The sequence below is a fragment of the Eulemur rufifrons genome, chromosome 22, assembly GCF_041146395.1.
Source record: "Eulemur rufifrons isolate Redbay chromosome 22, OSU_ERuf_1, whole genome shotgun sequence".
Taxonomy (NCBI): Eukaryota; Metazoa; Chordata; class Mammalia; order Primates; family Lemuridae; genus Eulemur; species Eulemur rufifrons.
Window position 1 is genome coordinate 1,547,795 of NC_091004.1, and position 21,641 is coordinate 1,569,435.

The 21,641-nt window shown below is 53.0% G+C and overlaps 1 protein-coding gene across 1 annotated transcript; it reads left to right on the forward strand.

Moving 5' to 3' along the window:
- The first annotated feature begins 1,708 nt into the window (after positions 1-1,708).
- ISY1 (ISY1 splicing factor homolog) lies at positions 1,709-18,135 on the forward strand. The gene is made up of 11 exons (XM_069497732.1): positions 1,709-1,804; positions 5,047-5,069; positions 5,991-6,042; positions 7,190-7,255; positions 8,029-8,071; positions 9,185-9,297; positions 10,727-10,844; positions 12,152-12,274; positions 14,299-14,423; positions 16,052-16,138; positions 17,384-18,135. The coding sequence occupies exons 1-11, from the start codon at positions 1,802-1,804 to the stop codon at positions 17,489-17,491; spliced, it is 861 nt and encodes a 286-aa protein (XP_069353833.1). The 5' UTR covers positions 1,709-1,801; the 3' UTR covers positions 17,492-18,135.
- Positions 18,136-21,641: the final 3,506 nt, after the last annotated feature.

The window sequence follows — 21,641 nt, forward strand, 5'->3', positions numbered from 1 at the left end:
CACATAAGAAAACCTAAAAACACAGCCAATGGGGTAGATACACCGTCGCTGTTTAGGTCAGCCCGGTTCTGGTTAATAGTAAGATGCAATTTATTGGTATTGACCTTGACGGCTCGAGCAGCACAACCCGGAAATGTCCTTCACAGCGAAATCAAGCTAATTAAAAGCCAACGTGCAAGTGCAGCGTGTGTAGGAACTAATGCTCTGTTGTGAGACTTGGTTTTACGGGGCCTTTTTTATAAAAAGTTGTTACAGAGTGACATCACCCTGATGATGGCCTGAATGGTTTTTGTCAAAAGTGAGGTTGGTTTGGGGGTTCGCTTGCACCACTGAGGAAGAAATTGTTTTTTGCGTTTTTTTTTTTGGTGGTGGTTTTTTTTTTTTTTGAGACAGCGTCAAACTCTGTCGCCCGGGCTAGAGTGCCGTGGCGTCAGCCATAGGGGACAGCGGATGCCAGGACCATCCCCATATAGGAAATGTTTTTTGAATCCTGTCACACGTGACCCCTGCATCCCAGAGTCAGGGATTTAACGGCTAAAGGTATGGAAATATCCAGAGTCTCATCTGGGCGAGGAATAACTCTACTAGCTTAGGGCCGGGTATTTAAGGGAAAGGTTAAACTGCCGTGAAGAAAAGACACCCCCCCAAACGCAGTGACCTTAACAAGACACACGTTTATTTGTCGCCTTTTACAGAACTCAAATGTTCCGGAGCTGGGAGGGGGCACGTGCATCCTCACAGCAGTTCCGAGTTCACGTTGGCCGTACCTGTCACCCCTTTCTCTCAGCAGAGGTGGCCAAAGGGCCAAGGATGTCCCCTGGGTCCCCGCTGGCCTTTCTTTAACCCTAAACCCTAACTAACTGCCAGGGGGCTGGGGGGGAGGTGGCCACAGGCCCACTTAGAACTTGCAAAAAAAAAAAAAAACAAACTTGCTGTCCTTGTCACATCCAGGCACGAGATCCTTGGTGACTCACAGTACGTGTCCTGTCCCGTCTGACACGTGTCACCTGCTTCCCTCGCTGGCTCGGGCCTCCCGGCTGCAGCGAGGGTTCCCTGGCAGAGGGGGTCACCCCGGCCGAGACACGCTGTCCGGCATGTCATTCCACTCCTTCCTATCAGCGTCCCCGGGTCCCCTCGTCCTCCGGGTCCCTGTCTAAGGATGTGGCCCCGGCCATGTGCCCTTGGCGCCACGACCGCATCTCCGGCGGCTTTTTCTTCCCCTGGACCGTCAATTCTTCGAGGAGGACGTGCCCCACCAGGCGCGACTCCCGCTCCGATCGGCCCCGGGACGCGTCACAAAACAATCAAAAACGGGGCCGCCGGGACGAGCAGAGCGGCGACAGTCACTTCCGGACCGCCTTCCGCACGCTCACGCACCGCGTCCGCTACTTCCGCCAGTGCCGGTAACTAACACGGGGAAATCGCACAGTTGCTATCGCGAGAACACACGCGGCCTCCCGGGCTATTCCCAACGCGCCCGGCTTACGACGCATGCGCCATTTTACTGCCCTCCCTCCATCCCTCCCAACTGCGCACGAGCGAGCGCCGGGGCACGGCGCACCGCCGCTACGCGGGAAGGCCACGCCCAGGAGCGTGCGGCGGTATTTTCTGCCCGGCCCAATGCCCACGATCACTTCCGGTTCCCCGCTTCCGGTCCTTCCCGTTTAGCCTTCCGCCAAAAACGTCGGGGCCTGTGGGCGGTTAGGATCTTCGGTTCTCCTCGGAGGTCGTGGCGGCTTGAGGCTGCGAAGGGCTCCGGGCCGGGGCCGCGGGGCTCCGAGGCGGCGGCCTCGGCGACACCATGGTGAGCGGCGTGGGGTGCGGAAGGGACGGGGCGAGCGGGCGGGCTGTCACCTTCGGGGGGTGCTCGTGGTGTCGCAGCTCACGGGGGGGGGGTTTGCAGCGACACTGCGGGCTTGAGGCTCCCGGGGTGTCACCTGTGGGGGCGCGGGGGTGGCTTCTCCTCCCGCCTGGCTTTGGCTGTCAGAGCTTGGACGAGAAAATTGTCACCTGGGGAGCCGCGTCGGCGTCACCAACCGTGTTTTGACCCCCACGAAGCTCTTTACGTGACCGGTAGCGACATCGAAACGGGCTCCGAGTCCCCGGGGGGGTGACCGGTTCGTCCCCGAGTCCCCACAGGGGGACATCCAGGAGCAGCTGTGCTTAGACGTCTCTGGGGTCGTTTGTCTCCTCTCGGTCTGTCCCACAAGACACAAACTTCGCACGGGGGGACGTCTTGCAACTTGTCGCCTCCCGGGCTGGCCGGTGACGATTGAGTGACAGGAGGGTGCGACGCTGGGGTCTCGGGGGTGGCGCCTTTATTTGCTCTGGGAGAAACCAGTGGACTAGAAGGAGCCTTTTGTGTCGGAGGATATTTCCCAAATTCCTGCTGTTCTCCTTTATCCCAAATTCCTGCTTTTCTCCTTTATCCCAAATTCCTGCTGTTCTGTTTTATCCCAAATTCCTGCTGTTCTGTTTTATCCCAAATTCCTGCTGTTCTCCTTTATCCCAAATTCCTGCTTTTCTCCTTTATCTCAAATTCCTGCTGTTCTCCTTTATCCCAAATTCCTGCTTTTCTCCTTTATCCCAAATTCCTGCTGTTCTGTTTTATCCCAAATTCCTGCTGTTCTGTTTTATCCCAAATTCCTGCTTTTCTCCTTTATCCCAAATTCCTGCTGTTCTCTTTTATCCCAAATTCCTGCTGTTCTCTTTTATCCCAAATTCCTGCTGTTCTCTTTTATCCCAAATTCACGCTTTTCTCCTTTATCTCAAATTCCTGCTGTTCTGTTTTATCCCAAATTCCTGCTGTTCTCTTTTATCCCAAATTCCCGCTGTTCTCTTTTATCCCAAATTCCTGCTGTTCTCTTTTATCCCAAATTCCTGCTGTTCTCTTTTATCCCAAATTCACGCTTTTCTCCTTTATCTCAAATTCCTGCTGTTCTGTTTTATCCCAAATTCCCGCTGTTCTCTTTTATCCCAAATTCCTGCTGTTCTCCTTTATCCCAAATTCACGCTGTTCTGTTTTATCCCAAATTCACGCTCTTCTCCTTTATCTCAAATTCCTGCTGTTCCGTTTTATCCCAAATTCCTGCTGTTCTCCTTTATCCCAAATTCCCACTGTTCTCTTTTATCCCAAATTCACGCTTTTCTCCTTTATCCCAAATTCCTGCTGTTCTCCTTTATCCCAAATTCCTGCTGTTCTGTTTTATCCCAAATTCCTGCTGTTCTCCTTTATCCCAAATTCCTGCTGTTCTCTTTTATCCCAAATTCCTGCTGTTCTCTTTTATCCCAAATTCCTGCTGTTCTCTTTTATCCCAAATTCCTGCTGTTCTCCTTTATCCCAAATTCCTGCTGTTCTCCTTTATCCCAAATTCCTGCTGTTCTGTTTTATCCCAAATTCCTGCTGTTCTCTTTTATCCCAAATTCCTGCTGTTCTCTTTTATCCCAAATTCACGCTTTTCTCCTTTATCTCAAATTCCTGCTGTTCTGTTTTATCCCAAATTCCTGCTGTTCTCTTTTATCCCAAATTCCCACTGTTCTCTTTTATCCCAAATTCCTGCTGTTCTCTTTTATCCCAAATTCCTGCTGTTCTCTTTTATCCCAAATTCCTGCTGTTCTCTTTTATCCCAAATTCCTGCTGTTCTCTTCTATCCCAAATTCCTGCTGTTCTCCTTTATCCCAAATTCCTGCTGTTCTGTTTTATCCCAAATTCCTGCTGTTCTCTTTTATCCCAAATTCCTGCTGTTCTCCTTTATCCACCAAGCTTTTGTTTCTGTACCAGTTGAAAGGAAGAGTCTGAAAAGGAGATTTCAATTGAACTCACTTTTGGTGGGGGGGATGTCTATAAACTCGTGTGCCTGACGCCTCGGTGTGTTTATGTCATTAAATCACCGTGCTGTCTCTACGAGATAAGAAATGTGATCTCTATGGTGAAGAGGGGGAAACTGGACTTTAGAGAGACTCCTTCTCAGGCGTGGTAAGTGGAAGAGCTGGAAGTAAAAGTCCCTGACTCAGCCAGTAGTGTTTCTGTCTACACTACAGCCCGGAAAACATTATTATCATTGTTGTTGTTTTTTGAGCCAGAGTCTCGCTCTGTCGCCCGGGCTAGAGTGCCGTGGCGTCAGCCTCGCTCACAGCAGCCTCTGACTCCTGGGCTCAAGCGATCCTCCTGCCTCAGCCTCCCGAGTAGCTGGGACTACAGGCATGCACCACCACGCCCGGCTAATTTTTGTTTTTTGTAGAGATGGGGTCTTGCTATGTTGTCCAGGCTGGCCTCAAACTCCGGGGCTCAAGCCATCCTCCTGCCTCAGCCTCCCGAGTAGCTGGGACGACAGGCATGCGCCACCACGCCCGGCTCATTTTTTCTACATATATTTTTAGCTGTCCAGCTAATTTCTTTCTATTTTTAGTAGAGACGGGGTCTCGCTCTTGCTCAGGCTGGTCTCGAACTCCTGACTTCGAGCGATCCTCCCGCCTCGGCCTCCCCGAGTGCCGGGATGACAGGCGTGCGCCACCGCGCCCGGCCCAGAAAACATTCTTTGCCCAACACTGTGCTGTAGGAATCATTGGCTTGACACTAGTGTTAAAGGTACTTACATAAAAGTCACTTTGCAAAAGCCAGTCTTGAGGCTTAGACTTCCCCAAATGCCGCCGGCAAGGAAGAGAAAGGTGTGACGCTGGGTAGCAAGTGTCGTGGTTAGGATAAACCCTGATAAAGGGAACCAGCCTAGTTGGGAAGAAGGAGTCCCAAACCAAGTCTCTGGGGTCGTGATGACACAGATAAAATTGGAGGCAGGAATACGAGTATCAGGGACAGTGGAGGAATAAAGACTTTAAGTGGAGGCAAGAGTAGCGTAAGTCACGAGATTTGGACATCTTTTGAATTTTTTGTCGTTGTTACAGCAGTTCAAGCAGTCCGTGGCTGTATCCTTATAAAGCTTGTCATTATAAAGTAAATGATAACTTACCTGCTTGCGACCCAAAAAACAAAGCCAAAGAAAGATATTTTAAACATTGGCATTTTTCTTCCCTTCTCTCTCTTTCCAGGCGCGAAATGCGGAAAAGGCCATGTGAGTATCAACCTATTTTTGGCTGGCTGTAAACCTTTTGTAACTTGATAACTGTGACAAAACTCATTTTGTCCTTTCGATATAAAAAAGCTGTTTCTTTCTCTGCACGTAGCATTCCCTTATTTGCCTATTCGTTTTCCCCATTAGTGTTTTGTTTGTTTGTTTGTTTTTTGAGATGGAGTCTCACTCTGTCTCCCGGGCTGGAGTGCCGTGGCGGCAGCCTCGCTCACAGCAGCCTCAACCTCCTGGGCTCAAGCGATCCTCCTGCCTCAGCCTCCCGAGTAGCTGGGACTACAGGCATGCGCCACCACGCCCGGCTCATTTTTCTTTTTTGTAGAGGTGGGGTCTTGCTATGTTGTCCAGGCTAGCCTCAAACTCTGGGGCTCAAGCCATCCTCCTGCCTCAGCCTCCCGGGTAGCTGGGACTACAGGCGTGCACCACCACGCCCGGATCATTTTTTCTATCTATATTTTTAGCTGTCCAGCTCACTTCTTTCTATTTTTAGTAGAGACGGGGTCTCGCTCTTGCTCAGGCTGGTCTCGAACTCCTGACCTCGAGCGATCCTCCCGCCTCGGCCTCCCAGAGTGCCGGGATGACATCTGTGAGCCACCGCCCCTGGCAATATTAATCTTTTAACATCTGGGTGTATTGTTCATCCCAGTGGTCTGATACGTAGAGTTTCCCACATTCCTTACACGTTGTGTAAATAAATGAGATATTTGGGTGTTCAGGAATACAAATGGCCTTCTCAGCCCTGTTCCTTGGAACATGAAAACCATTTAGCTACTCTGTGGTTTCTTAATTGCAGTATGTGTATGAATGACATTGAACATGGTCATGAGCGGGTGTGCCCCGTCCAGGAACACACGCAGTGAGAAATCTCTGAACAGGATATAATGGAGTCTTTTATATCTCTGGTAGGACGGCCTTAGCCCGATTTCGCCAGGCTCAACTGGAAGAGGGCAAAGTGAAGGTGGGTGTGAATCTTCCTTATGAATTGTACGGTATTTTTTTTGAGACAGAGTCTCACTCTGTCGCCCGGGCTAGAGTGCCGTGGCGTCAGCCTCGCTCACAGCAACCTCAGACTCCTGGGCTCAAGCGATCCTCCTGCCTCAGCCTCCCGAGTAGCTGGGACTGCAGGAGTAGCTGGGACTAGAGGAGTAGCTGGGACTAGAGGAGTAGCTGGGACTGTAGGAGTAGCTGGGACTGTAGGAGTAGCTGGGACTAGAGGAGTAGCTGGGACTGTAGGAGTAGCTGGGACTGCAGGAGTAGCTGGGACTGTAGGAGTAGCTGGGACTAGGGGAGTAGCTGGGACTGTAGGAGTAGCTGGGACTGTAGGAGTAGCTGGGACTAGAGGAGTAGCTGGGACTGTAGGAGTAGCTGGGACTGCAGGAGTAGCTGGGACTAGGGGAGTAGCTGGGACTGTAAGAGTAGCTGGGACTAGAGGAGTAGCTGGGACTAGAGGAGTAGCTGGGACTAGGGGAGTAGCTGGGACTAGAGGAGTAGCTGGGACTATAGGCATGCACCACCATGCTCGGCTCATTTTTTCTATATATATTTTTTAGTTGTCCAGCTAATTTCTTTCTATTTTTAGTAGAGACGGGGGTCTCGGTCTTGCTCAGGCTGGTCTCGAACTCCTGACCTCGAGCGATCCTCCCGCCTCGGCCTCCCAGAGTGCTGGGATGACAGACGTGAGCCACCACTCTCGGCCTTTAATATATACCATTCTTTGCATGGCTTTATTTGTTTTGAAATTTTATACCCACACATACGTGTACATATACGCACACATATATTTACGTATGTTTGTTCTAAACTCTGACTGCCATCATTTCTTAAGCTGGTACAAATACGCCATGGAATGGATATAAGCTAGTTTATTTAGCCAGCTACTCCCAGACATTTCAGTAGTTTCACCGTATTAGATTCAGTGCAACGAATGTTTTACAAAGAAGACGATAGAGTGAGGTTCAGGGCTGGATGAGGGTCATCTGGAACTGAAACTTCAAGTGTGCTTAGACCCTTAGACATTTTAGACTTCAGGCCGGAAGCAGCAGTGAATGTCGCGTGAAGCTTGGAAGTACCACAGTGGCGACATGTGTGATTTTGCTTCTCCTCAGGAACGGAGACCTTTTCTTGCCTCGGAATGTACAGAGCTGCCCAAAGCCGAGAAGTGGAGACGACAGGTACGTTCTGGAGAAATCTGATCTCAGCAGTAGTAACAAGTCTCTGCTATTTATTATCTAAATATGACTCTTCAACCAGTATTTTTTTTATTTATTTTTATTTATTTTATTTATTTTTTTTTAATTTTTTTTTAAATTTTTTTATTTTTATTTTTATTTTTTTATTTTTATTTATTTTATTTTTTTCATTTTATTTTATTTTTTTATTTTTTATTTTTTTATTTTTTTTATTTTTATTTTTTATTTTATTTATTTATTTATTTATTTTTTTTTTTATTTTATTTATTTATTTATTTTTTTGAGACAGAGTCTGGCTCTGTCGCCCGGGCTAGAGTGCCGTGGCGTCAGCCTCGCTCACAGCAGCCTCAGACTCCTGGGCTCAAGCGATCCTCCTGCCTCGGCCTCCCGAGTAGCTGGGACTACAGGAGTAGCTGGGACTGTAGGAGTAGCTGGGACTATAGGCATGCGTCACCACACCCGGCTCATTTTTTCTATACATATTTTTAGCTGTCCATATAATTTCTTTCTATTTTTAGTAGAGACGGGGTCTCGCTCTTGGCTCAGGCTGGTCTCGAACTCCTGACCTCGAGCGATCCTCCCGCCTCGGCCTCCCAGAGTGCTGGGATGACAGGCGTGAGCCACCGTGCCCGGCCCAGTATTTGAACGCTTTTTAACTCCTAATTTCGAATTACAGTCTTCCTGTGTTTTGAAAACATATTGAAAAGTCATGGAAATGTACGGCCTTTTATTTGTTTTTGTTTTTTTTTTTCCAGATCATTGGAGAGATATCGAAAAAAGTGGCTCAGATTCAGAACGGTAAGCTCACTATATCATGCCAAAGAGGAAAAACTATGATCATCTCAGATGCAAAAAAAAGTATTTGGGAAAATATAACATTGATTCGTAATAAGAACTCTAAGCAAACTGGGAATAAAACGCTTTTTTTTACCTTGATAAAGCACTTCTACCAAAAAACCTCCAGCCAACATCATATTTAGTGGTGAGAAATTGAATGTTTTCCTCCGAAAATCTGGAAAAAGCCTTAGAGGCTAAATCTCCCTCCCTGCTTAGGCGTTTGCTATTTTGATAGTTATAAAAATGGAACCGCAGCGTTTTTTTCAGTTTATATTTCTTAGAATGTTAATGAGGATGAAGTTTTTTTCAAGGGTTTTTTTTTCTCCTACGCCAGTCTGAACTCTGTTTGTAATCCTTGTGCTTTGGTTTATTTGGGTGTTGGTGGTTTTTCTTAATGTAAATGACTATTTTTATGTAGCGTACCTTTTGTAGCCGTTGACATTTCATTTTTTAGGCTATGCCATTTTTTTTTTCTTTTTTCAGACAGAGTCTGGCTCTGTCGCCCGGGCTAGAGTGCTGTGGCGTCAGCCTCGCTCACAGCAACCTCAGACTCCTGGGCTCAAGCGATCCTCCTGCCTCGGCCTCCCGAGTAGCTGGGACTAGAGGAGTAGCTGGGACTGGAGGAGTAGCTGGGACTGGAGGAGTAGCTGGGACTACAGGCATGTGCCACCACGCCCGGCTAATTTTTTGTATATATATTTTTAGCTGTCCAGATCATTTCTTTCTAGTTTTCGTAGAGATGGGGTCTCGCTCTTGCTCAGGCTGGTCTCGAACCCCTGACCTCGAGTGATCCTCCCGCCTCGGCCTCCCAGAGCGCTGGGATGACAGGCGTGAGCCACCGCACCTGGCCGAGGATGAAGTTTTTTTTTCAAGGATTTTTTTTTTTTTCTCCTACGCCAGTCTGAACTCTGTTTAGAATCCTTGTGCTTTGATTTATTTGGGTGTTGGCGGTTTTTCTTAACCAATTGCAATGACTGTTTTTTCGGTAGCGTACCTTCTGTAGGCGTTGACATTTCCTTTTCAAGGCCCCGGCATTTTGCAGCCAGCGATATCATTAACACGTCCGTTTTCCAGCTGGTTTAGGTGAATTCCGGATCCGGGACCTGAACGATGAGATCAACAAGCTGCTCAGGGAGAAGGGACACTGGGAGGTCCGGATCAAGGAGCTGGGCGGGCCTGATTACGGAGTGAGTAAGCCACAGCCCCTCCCCACCCCCCGTGGCGGGTCCCACCAAGCTCTGCACCCCCTGCAGCCCCCAGCCCGGCCGGGCCCTCGATAATGCAAGAAGGCTTGAAAGTGACCATGACACGTGGACGGGAAACCTGCAAGAGGCCGGGTGGGATGATGCTGGACCCCGCCTCAGCACGGGCCCCAGAGCAGCCAGAGACCCTGGTACCAGCCGGGGACCCACGAGGGGGCTCCTCCTTCTCGCTGGGCCTCGTGTTTAAAATGAGCAGGGCCCCCTCCCGGCCTTCTCAGTTCCAAGCGACTTCTTTATCTCGGGGACACTCCATTCAGTCCTTGTTTTTTTTTTTTTTCATTGATTCTTACAGATGGTACAGTAGCTTTCAAACTTTCAGGGCTACAACCCATTGTAAAATACACACACGCCCACGTCGTATCACAACCCAGCATCCGCAGAAACACGCTGGAAACAACACTCACTGTCACGGACTGTTCGCTATATCCTACTGTTCCATCTTGATTTTTTTTTTTTTTTTTTTTACAACTGATGATGGTGACCCGAATGGATCTCATGAACCCCACTGATGGGCGTTGGCTTTGAAAGCTGTTCCCCCCAGGCCGGGCACGGTGGCTCCCGCCTGTCAGCCCAGCACTCTGGGAGGCCGAGGCGGGAGGATCGCTCGAGGTCAGGAGTTCGAGACCAGCCTGAGCAAGAGCGAGACCCCGTCTCTACTAAAAATAGAAAGAAATTAGCTGGACAGCTAAAAATATCTATAGAAAAAATGAGCCGGGCGTGGTGGCGCATGCCTGTAGTCCCAGCAACTCGGGAGGCTGAGGCAGGAGGATAGCTTGAGCCCCGGAGTTAGAGGCCAGCCTGGACAACATAGAAAGACCCCATCTCTACAAAAAAGAAAAACAAGCCGGGTGTGGTGGCGCATGCCTGTAGTCCCAGCTACTCGGGAGGCTGAGGCAGGAGGATCACTTGAGCCCAGGAGGCTGAGGTTGCTGTGAGCGAGGCTGACGCCACAGCACTCTAGCCCGGGCGACAGAGCGAGCCTCTGTCTCAAAAAAAAAATAAAAAAACCCCAAAAAACAAAAAGTATTTGAGACTACAGGTGTGTACCACCACACCTGGCTAATTTTTAAATTTTTTTAGTAGACACGGGGGTGTCATTATTGCCCAGGCTGGTCTCAAACTCCTGGCCTCAAGCGATCCTCCCTCCTCGGCCTCCCAGAGTGCTAGGATTACTTAGCCACTGCGCCCAGCTATTCAGGATGCTTTTTAAGGGATAAAAAAAAAAAAAGGACCATAAACGTTTTTGTGTGCATGTAAATATTTCCCACGTTAGCATTATCTTAAAATACATCGCAGACATGGAAACAGTGGGTTTAAGGATTGGACCCATTTTCTTTTTTTTCCTCCTAATAAGAAAGTTGGCCCTAAAATGCTGGATCACGAAGGCAAAGAAGTCCCGGGCAACCGAGGCTACAAGTACTTCGGAGCAGCCAAAGATTTACCTGGTGTTAGAGAGTTATTTGAAAAAGAACGTAAGTAACTCATGTTTGTGACGGTTTTGCACTATACTCGTTGGTGAGAATCATCAGAGTACATACACTATAGCTAAGTTCTCTTCCTGTATTTTTTCTTACGGGCACAGCAGGCTTATCGTGTAGGAATTATCTTTCCCAGATTTTCAGAGAAGCCACAGGCACTGGGATTGAAGTCCCAGGCCCCGGGGTACGCAGTGGGGGCTGGAGAGTGAGCCCAGCTTTGGCTGGTGCAAAATTCCACGCTCCGAGCACACGCCAGTCTGCGGGTCCGGACGAGGAGTTTCTCTGTTTGATGTTCCCCAAAATGGCTGGGGCAGGCTCTTCAGCTCATCAAAGAAGGTTCATGTTTCAGTTACTTCTTAGTTGAAAATAGTTGTAACTGAAGAACAAATAAAAAAATTTGGGGGCCGGGCGTGGTGGCTCACACCTGTCATCCCGGCACTCTGGGAGGCCGAGGCCGGAGGATCGCTCGAGGTCAGGAGTTCGAGACCAGCCTGAGCAAGAGTGAGACCCCCGTCTCCACTAAACATAGAAAGAAATTATTTGGACAGCTGAAAATATATATAGAAAAAAATTAGCCGGGCGTGGTGGCGCATGCCTGTAGTCCCAGCTACTCCTACAATCCCAGCTACTCGGGAGGCTGAGGCAGGAGGATCGCTTGAGCCCAGGAGGTTGAGGTTGCTGTGAGCGAGGCTGACACCACAGCACTCTAGCCCGGGCGACAGAGCGAGACTCTGTCTCCAAAAATACAAATAAAAATAAAATAAATAAATAAATAAAATAAAAAAAAATTACTCAAACAGGGAGTGTATATTCAGGCCAAAAAAAAAAAAAATTGCTTAAATATTCTGCATAGTAAATCCTTAGTCTGAAAATGTTTTCTTCAGAACATTCTCGTTTGTCTTTTTTATTTATTTATCTCTATATTTGTATTTCCCATCGTGCTTTTTTCAGTGAACATTACGACGTTTCCTGTGTTATCAAAATACCTTGCAAAACGACATTATAGGGACTGTAGAATACCCCATTCTGTAAACATTCTGCAGTTTATAATTTACAATCCCAGGTGATTCCCAAGTTTTAATTAGGACAGAGTCCTTTTGAAAGGAGTAACTGGGTCAAAGCGCTGATCTCAGGAAAGATCGTAGCACTTCTGTAATCCCGCGACTGGTGCAGAGAAGTGACTATTTGATGGTATTTTTGTGAGCGTACTTGCGGGATGGCTGCATCGTGTCATGACAAGTCTTGGCTCACAGCGTGACAATGACGTTGGAATTCAGCTGAGTGACCGCTGTCTCTTGTAGCTCTTCCCCCTCCCAGGAAGACCCGGGCCGAGCTCATGAAGGCGATTGACTTTGAGTACTACGGCTACCTGGATGAAGACGACGGGGTCATCGTGCCTCTGGAACAGGAATACGAAAAGAAACGTAGGTCTCTGGGCGTTTCGTTTCATTACAGATGTCATCTGATTGCTGTTTTGTTTTTGGTTTTTTTTTTTTTTTGAGACAGAGTCTGGCTCTGTCGCCCGGGCTAGAGTGCCGTGGCGTCAGCCTCGCTCACAGCAGCCTCAGACTCCTGGGCTCAAGCCATCCTCCTGCCTCGGCCTCCTGAGTAGCTGGGACGACAGGCATGCACCACCACGCCCGGCTCATTTTTCTTTTTTTCTTTTTTGTAGAGATGGGGTCTTGCTATGTTGTCCAGGCTGGCCTCAAACTCCAGGGCTCAAGCCATCCTCCTGCCTCAGCCTCCCGAGTAACTGGGACTACAGGCATGCGCCACCACACCCGGCTCATTTTTTCTATATATTTTTAGCTGTCCATATAATTTCTTTCTGGTTTTTGAAGTAGAGACGGGGTCTCGCTCTTGCTCAGGCTGGTCTCGAACTCCTGACCTCGAGCGATCCTCCCACCGCGGCCTCCCAGAGTGCTGGGATGACAGGCCTCAGCCACCACGCCCGGCCCTGATTGCTGTTCTCCCCTTTGCAAAGAGGGTTCTCGATAGTGTTTTATGCCAGAAGGGAGTTTTCCTTATTGCTAATAGTCAGCTACTGCCCTTGAGGAATAGTCGAGACAGGCAGGGCTGTGTTGGGCCAGAAGAACCACACCTGGCCTGGTCCCTTCCCTCCAGGAATTCCTTCCAGACTGGCCTTTCTTGAAGTTGCAAAGTGGCACCCACTTCAGTAGCTTCGAGCTCTGCTTTAAACATAGCAGAAGCGGGGCTGGGCGCGGTGGCTCCCGCCTGTCATCCCAGCCCTCTGGGAGGCCGAGGCGGGAGGATCACTCGAGGTCAGGAGTTTGAGACCAGCCTGAGCAAGAGCTAGACCCCGTCTCTACTGAAAAATAGAAAGAAATGATCTGGACAGCTACAAATATATATAGAAAAAAATGAGCTGGGCGTGGTGGCGCATGCCTGTCGTCCCAGCTACTCCTCTAGTCCCAGCTACTCCTCTAGTCCCAGCTACTCCTACAGTCCCAGCTACTCTAGTCCCAGCTACTCTTGTCCCAGCTACTCCTACAGTCCCAGCTACTCCTCTAGTCCCAGCTACTCCTACAGTCCCAGCTACTCCTACAGTCCCAGCTACTCCTCTAGTCCCAGCTACTCTTGTCCCAGCTACTCCTACAGTCCCAGCTACTCCTCTAGTCCCAGCTACTCCCACAGTCCCAGCTACTCCTCTAGTCCCAGCTACTCCTACAGTCCCAGCTACTCCTCTAGTCCCAGTTACTCTTGTCCCAGCTACTCCTACAGTCCCAGCTACTCCTCTAGTCCCAGCTACTCCCACAGTCCCAGCTACTCCCACAGTCCCAGCTACTCCTCTAGTCCCAGCTACTCCTACAGTCCCAGCTACTCGGGAGGCTGAGGCAGGAGGATCGCTTGAGCCCAGGAGTCTGAGGCTGCTGTGAGCGAGGCTGACGCCACGGCACTCTAGCCCGGGTGACGGAGTGACACTCTGTCTCAAAAAAAAACAAAAACCCACAGCTGAACAGTTACTGACGTCAAGCAAGATGGTGCCGCTACTTATGTGAGTATTTCGTCCCGTACGGTGCTGAGCATTTGACAGGCCTCCTTCGGAAGCCTCCTGCCAGCGCGGTGACAAATACGTTACTGCTGATCTCCATGTGACACATGAAGCTGGGACTTTGGAAGCGAGTGGCCCAGCGCCGGAGCCTCTTCCCAGCCTGCCACCCCTCTGTCCCCGCTGTCCTCACAGGGGCATGCTGGGAAGCCACTCAGGTTGCTAAACTGGGGCGGGTTGGAGGACGGTCCCTAAAAATATATGCCTTGTGGCAACTTACAGCCAGAGCCGTGCCAGGACCTGTGACCCCTTCACGCCAGGGCAGAGTGGAGGGTGTCCCTGTCCAGCGGGGCCGTCTCGGCCTTGCCCCGCCGAGGGCTGAAGGCCGACACAGACTCCGGAATGAACGAAACAGCTCCCGGTCTCCTCTGCTTTCAGTCCGAGCCGAGTTGGTGGAGAAGTGGAAAGCAGAGAGAGAGGCCCGGCTGGCGAGAGGAGAAAAGGAAGAAGAAGAGGAAGAGGAGGAGGAAGAAATCAACATCTACGCTGTCACGGAGGAGGAGGTATTGGGGCCAATGTCCCCTCCAGGGCTCGCCCCCCTGCTCCGAGCCCGAATGCACAAAGGGGAGGAAGCTCGGCTCAGAGACGAGGCGGGTTCGGGCCCGGCTTGCTCGGCTGCGGGGTGCTGGGAAGACCCCCCCCGCCAGGGGCTCCCAGACAGCAGGGCCGCAGAACGCAGTGGCCGTGGCCGCCTGTGGTCACCGGGGGTTCCCTCCTGCCTTCCTAGGGACAGGCCCTCCTGAGTACACAGGCCTCGGGTTTATGACGAGTTGACGCCGTGCAGGTGCCGGCCCGTGACCTCATCGTTTCCGCTCAGATGCCAATGCCAGGGGCGCCTCGGTCCTCTGACGTCCCTGTTGTACTGATGGAAATGAGCTGGCGGGCGCGGGGGCTCCCGCCTGTCATCCCAGCGCTCTGGGAGGCCGAGGCGGGAGGATCGCTCGAGGTCAGGAGTTCGAGACCAGCCTGGGCAAGAGCGAGACCCCCGTCTCTACTAAAAATAGAAAGAAATGATCTGGACAGCTAAAAATATATAGAAAAAATTAGCCGGGCATGGTGACACATGCCTGTAGTCCCAGCTACTCGGGAGGCTGAGGCAGGAGGATCGCTTGAGCCCAGGAGTCTGAGGCTGCTGTGAGCGAGGCTGACGCCACGGCACTCTAGCCCGGGTGACAGAGCGAGACTCTGTCTCAAAAAAAAAAAAGAATGTTTTATAAATGGGATCAGGGGTGTGCTCAGTGTCACCTTTGAGTCCTCTCTCTCATGTTTCCAAATCCTCGCTATGTCCCTTAGTTATTAGTAATTTGCAGTGACTCATATGCAGCCTATGTTGGTCTTTTTTTCCATCTATGGTACATTGTTTTAAAAATATAAAATTTTAAAAATAGATCATACCTTACCAAGGTTCAAAACCAAAAAAACGTATAAAGATATTCCCCAAAGATCCTCTTTCCTGTCCCTGTCCCTGTCCCCATCTACCTACTTCTCACTGTGGTTATGAGTTTCTGTTCTTACCTCCCTTTCTTGCAGAAAAGGTCGCATCATCTGCACCGTGTGCTGTTTTTTTTGTTTTTTGTTTTTTGTTTTTGAGACAGAGTCTGGCTCTGTCGCCCGGGCTAGAGTGCCGTGGCGTCAGCCTCGCTCACAGCAACCTCAGACTCCTGGGCTCCAGCGATCCTCCTGCCTCAGCCTCCCCCTGAGTAGCTGGGACGACAGGCATGCGCCACCACGCCCGGCTCATTTTTCTTTTTTTCTTTTTTGTAAAGATGGGGTCTTGCTATGTTGTCCAGGCTGGCCTCGAACTCCAGGGCTCAAGCCATCCTCCTGCCTCAGCCTCCCGAGTAGCTGGGACTACAGGCATGTGCCACCATGCCCGACTCATTGTTTATATATATTTTTAGCTGTCCAGCTAATTTGTTTCTATTTTTAGCAGAGACAGGGGTCTCGCTCTTGCTCAGGCTGGTCTCAAACTCCTGACCTCGAGCGATCCTCCCGCCTCGGCCTCCCCGAGTGCCGGGATGACAGGCGTGAGCCCCCGCGCCCGGCCTTACCTTAAGCAGCTGCAGAGTAGGGCGTCTCACGGAGGTGCCCGCGTCTGCTTAGCTGGTCCCTTCTGGTTGTCCTGTTGCAGTCGGACGAGGAAGGCAGCCAGGAGAAAGGAGGGGACGACGGGCAGCAGAAGTTCATCGCTCACGTCCCTGTACCCTCGCAGCAGGAGGTAGGACCGCGGCTGTGCAGAGGAGGGCTCTAGCGGGTTCCGCCAGGGCTGCTCTGGGTCCTGATCACAGGGCCCTTGTCACTGTGCCCAAAACAGGCTGTGGGATCCAGGAGGGGTGGGACCTTCTACTTCTGGTGAAACAAATGCTCTCCCAGGGGGAGGGACTTGGGGTTCTTGGAGACCCTGCTGCGTGTTGGAATCAGACCCCTCTTGCAGCTGGGTTCTGGCGGGGCTGGGGGCTCTGGCTGAGGACTGAGGCATGAGCCCGTCACCCTTTTTGTTTTTTTTGTTTTTTTTTTTTGAGACAGAGTCTCTCTCTGTCGCCCGGGCTAGAGTGCCGTGGCGTCAGCCTCACTCACAGCAGCCTCAGACTCCTGGGCTTAAGCGATCCTCCTGCCTCGGCCTCCCGAGTAGCTGGGACTGCAGGAGTAGCTGGGACTGTAGGAGTAGCTGGGACTACAGGAGTATCTGGGACTGTGGGAGTAGCTGGGACTAGAGGAGTAGCTGGGACCGTAGGAGTAGCTGGGACTGTGGGAGTAGCTGGGACTACGGGAGTAGCTGGGACTGGAGGAGTAGCTGGGACTACGGGAGCAGCTGGGACTAGAGGAGCAGCTGGGACTAGAGGAGCAGCTGGGACTGCAGGAGTAGCTGGGACTTGAGGACTAGCTGGGACTGGAGGAGTAGCTGGGACTGGAGGAGTAGCTGGGACTGGAGGAGTAGCTGGGACTGCAGGAGTAGCTGGGACTGGAGGAGTAGCTGGGACTGCGGGAGTAGCTGGGACTGCGGGAGTAGCTGGGACTGCGGGAGCAGCTGGGACTAGAGGAGTAGCTGGAACTAGAGGAGGAGCTGGGACTGTGGGAGGAGCTGGGACTGTGGGAGGAGCTGGAACTAGAGTAGCTGGGACTGCAGGAGTAGCTGGGACTAGAGGAGTAGCTGGGACTAGAGGAGTAGCTGGGACTGCAGGAGTAGCTGGGACTGCAGGAGCAGCTGGGACTAGAGGAGTAGCTGGGACTACAGGCATGCGCCACCACGCCTGGCTTATTTTTTTCCATATATATTTTTAGCTCTCCAGATCATTTCTTTCTATGTTTAGTAGAGACGGGGGTCTCGCTCTTGCTCAGGCTGGTCTCGAATTCCTGGCCTCGAGCGATCCCCCCCCCCCCCCACGTTGGCCTCCCAGAGTGCTGGGGTGACAGGCGCGAGCCCCCGCGCCCGGCCTCAGCCCTGCGCTCCCGCTGTCCGCAGATCGAGGAGGCCCTGGTGCGGAGGAAGAAGATGGAGCTCTTGCAGAAATACGCCAGCGAGACCCTGCAGGCCCAGAGCGAAGAGGCCAAGAGGCTGCTGGGGTACTAGGGGCCTCTCCCTGGAGTCCGGAAGATCCGGTGGGCGTCCGTCCGTCCGTCCTCCAGCGGCCACACGGGACCCCCCGGTCCCAGCCACAGCCAGGTTCCCCGCGCTTTTCTCGTCCTTCGTCCCCCTCCTTCCTGCCTTTCTTACCTCGTGTGCTGGTGGCCCGGTTCTGTCCCTGGCCTCGCTGCTCGGCGTCTCGAGGCTGAACCTTCCGGCCGTCAGCTGTGTACAGACCTTTTGCTACCGTCTGGAATCCGCTTATTTTTGTCGTGTGTTGTGCAAAACAGCCGGCTGCTCGCCGCCTGGCTGCCCTTGTGTCTGACCCCATCCCTGTGATTTTGGGGGGCGGGAGGAAGAATCAGTGAGTGGCTAACATTAAAACAATGTAATTTCCTAAAAAAGACACATCTCTTGAAAAAGGATGTGTCAGCCCTGAGCTGTACCCCCCGGGGGACACGGCCACGGGTCCCTCCGTGGGGGCCTGTGCTCTGTGGCCTGTCCCCCCCGGGTCCCCGGGTCCCTCCGTGGGGGCCTGCTCGTGGCCGGTCTGGAGTCCCCTTCAGCCTGTCCCCCGACTGCAGAAATCTTGACCTTGCTAGTTTTTTTTTTTTAAGCAACCCGTTCCGCAGAGAGCTATTTTTATTAAAGATTTTTATAAGAAAGGGAGCCCCCCCCTCCGTGCCTGCAGCTCATTCTCTGGGTTGACCCGTCGGAAGCAACAGTGGCGCTGGGACACGCAGTCAAAGTCACCCCGAAGGGCCCCCCCCTGGTCCCCTCGCCGCCCCGCCCTCCAGGGGGGGAGTCCCCGAAGCTCCAGCCCTGGGGCGGCCAAGGGTGCCACCAGACCCCAGGACCGTGGCCTCAGTTTCCCCACACGGATGTCCAGGACCGAACCTGCTACTGTCGGAGTTTGGGGGTCTGCCACGCGGCACGGTCACAGGCACCCGAGGGCCCCGGGGACACAGTGACCCACGTCGGAAGCTCCGGGACGTGCGGAGGTGGCCGGGCTCGGACAGGCCCGGTTGCGGGTTGGTTTTCCAAGGGGCATCTGCCGCAACCCAGTGTCACACTTCCTTGCGTTTAGGGGACAGCAGGGAATTCAGACGTTTGTCAGGCATTTGTCCTTCCTGGAAGAAGCGGCAAGTGGCTGGAACCGGGGCGTGTCTTAAAAGCCGAATGCTCCGGGCCTTTCTGATCCGTCCCCCTGTCCCCTGCTCCAGGCCTTCAGTGACAAGGCCGTCCCCTCCCCGGGGGTCTCCGCGGGGCTTCCTGAGCTTCAGGTGGGGTCACAGTTAGGGCGCTACTTGGGGGAAACAGGCTCAGGTTGGGGCGTCCCTGGCAGAGGGAAGATCTCAGCAGGGCTCCTGTCCCCAGGCCTGGAAATAGCCGGGGCTTGGGGGTGTGACCGCTTTTGTGGCCCTGGTCACCTTGGCCGAGCAATCGAAGGCCACAGAACCAGGCTCAGGAGCCTCCGGTTAAATAAATCCGCTGAGTGCTCTGTATTATTAGCTTTGGCTGCGCCCGGGGTGTTCCCAAAAGGCAACTTTTCCGTAAATACATTTCCCTGGACTTCCCTCCCCTCCCCTCACGCCACCCTCACGCCACTGCTGTGCCTCTCAGAGTCCCCTCCTGTTTGCCTTCCGATGAGTCACGCCAGCCCCGCCCAGGCCTCGGGCTGTCCTCCTCTTCCCTGTCCTCCTCCTCCTGGACCCCCAGCCCCGGACCCCACCTGCTCTGGGACAATTTATTTAGATTTTTTTTTTTTTTTTTTTTTTTTGAGACAGAGTCTGGCTCTGTCGCCCAGGCTAGAGTGCCGTGGCGTCAGCCTCGCTCACAGCAACCTCAGACTCCTGGGCTCAAGCGATCCTCCTGCCTCAGCCTCCCGAGTAGCTGGGATGACAGGCATGCGCCACCACACCCGGCTCATTTTTCTTTTTTTCTTTTTTGTAGAGATGGGGTCTTGCTATGTTGCCCAGGCTGGCCTCAGACTCCTGGCTTCAAGTGATCCTCCTGCCTCAGCCTCCCAAGTAGCTGGGACGACAGGCATGCGCCACCACACCCGGCTAACTTTTTCTATACATATTTTTAGCTGTCCAGCTAATTTCTTTCTGTGTTTAGTAGGGACGGGGGTCTCGCTCTTGCTCAGCCTGGTCTCGAACTCCTGACCTCGAGCGATCCTCCCACCTCGGCCTCCCAGCGTGCTGGGATGACAGGCGTGAGTCCCCGCGAGCCCGGCCTCACCACTAGCTTTAAGGATGTTAAATTCTTGACCCCATGTGAAAACTTTGGGGAGGATATGCGTTATTTCAAAATCAGGGCGTTAACATGAGACATCAGGAATATTTTTTAATTACATTTCAAATAAAACGCCACCGCGAAGTCCAGGAATTTACCACCAAGAGAGACGAAATGCAGATTTTTTTTTAACAGCTCTATTGAGGTATATTTTACATACCATAAAACCCACCCTTTGCATAACTGTACATTTGAATGATTTTAATACATTTCCTGAGTGGTGCAACCCTCACCTCCGTCCGGTTTTATAATGTTTCCGTCACCCCACAAAGGCCATGTGGTGACAAAATCCATGCCCAGATGAGCATTCCGCCCCACCCAACCCCCCAAAAACTATTTCTCTCTACTGGGGAGGGTTTGGATTTTTGTCTGCTTTGGTCCCTGGTGCCGTCCAAGGGCCACTGTTGATTGAACAATGCTTGGCCCACAGCAGACATTAGTCCGGTTTCTATCAAATAGAACTAGAGGCTGGGGGCGGTGGCTCCCGCCTGTCATCCCAGCACTTGGGAGGCCGAGGCGGGAGGATCGCTCGAGGTCAGGAGTTCGAGACCAGCCTGAGCAACAGCGAGACCCCGTCTCTACTAAAAATAGAAAGAAATGATCTGGACAGCTAAAAATATATAGAGAAAATGATCAGCCGGGCGTGGTGGCTCACGTCTGTCATCCCAGCTACTCGGGAGGCCGAGGCAGGAGGATCGCTTGAGGCCAGGAGTTTGAGGTTGCTTTGAGCTATGATGCCACCACTGCATTCTAGCCCGGGCCACAGAGCAAGACCCTGGCTCCAAAAACATGAGAAAAAGAACGAGAATGCTCCAAGGGGAGGTGACTGACGTGGGGAGGGGTCTCCTCAGTTCCCTCCCATCCGGGGGTGTCTGGCTCTCATTTCTCCCAGGACTTCGGCTTCACAGACACCCCTACGAGTCTCCCTTGTTCTTCTCAGTGCTTCTTGGCTGCCTCAGTTTCCCCAACTGCACCCACGGTCCCACTGAGCCATCCGGGCGGCTGTCTCAACCGCGGCCAGGCTGCCTTCTGGCCACGGGACCCCCAACTCCTCTTTCTGGCCCAGCCTCCCCCCAAGTGGGGCTCCGGTCCGTCCCCATGAGGATTTCGGCCTCCCCCCCCAACCCGGGTTCTGTCGCCAGCCTCGTTTCTGGCCTCGCGGAGACAGCCCCGGCAGGGGGCCGGCCTGGGGGGAGGGGGACCGGGCCTGGGGGAGGGGGGACAGGGCCTGGGGGGAGGGGGGCAGGGCCTGGGGGGAGGGGCAGGGCCTGGGGGGGAGGCGGGCGGCGGCGCGGACAGGACCTGGGTCGGGCGGAGGGAGGGGCTGAGGCCGTGGTGGTTGGGGGCGGGGCAAAGCTCCAGCGTGGGTGTGGCGGGGCGGGGCGAAGGCGGAATCGGGGCGGGGTCAGCCTGGGGGCGGGGTCTGAGGGCGGAGTCGGCAGGCTGGGGCGGGCGTTTGGGCGGGGCTGGGGCGGAGTCAAGCTGGGCAGGGGCGGAGTCGGAGGGCAGGGCGGGACTGTGGGCGGTTTTGGGGGCGGAGTCAGCCGGCTGCGCCGGGCATGTGGGCGGAGTCAAGGGCGGAGTCAGGGGGCAGGGCCGGGCCTGCAGTCTGCCGGAAGCGGAGTCAGCGGACTGAGGTATGCCGGGGGCGGAGTCGGCGGGCAGGGGCGGGCCTGTGGGCGGTGCCAGGGGCGGAGTCGGAGCTGGGGGTGTGGCCTGTGGACCGGGGCGGGCCCGTGGGCGGGTGTCGGGGACGGAGTTGGATCTGGGGGCGGAGTCAGGCTGGTTGGTGCTGGGGGGCGGAGTCTGCGGGCCCGTAGGCGGTGCCGGGGGCGGTGTCGTCGGGGACGTAGGAGGG

Bases quoted from the DNA above. Each gene is read 5' to 3' on its own strand.
- ISY1 (XM_069497732.1), top strand. The intron at 8,072-9,184 runs GTAAGCTCACTA...TCCGTTTTCCAG, and splicing joins AGTGGCTCAGATTCAGAACG to CTGGTTTAGGTGAATTCCGG. The intron at 9,298-10,726 runs GTGAGTAAGCCA...CCTCCTAATAAG, and splicing joins TGGGCGGGCCTGATTACGGA to AAAGTTGGCCCTAAAATGCT.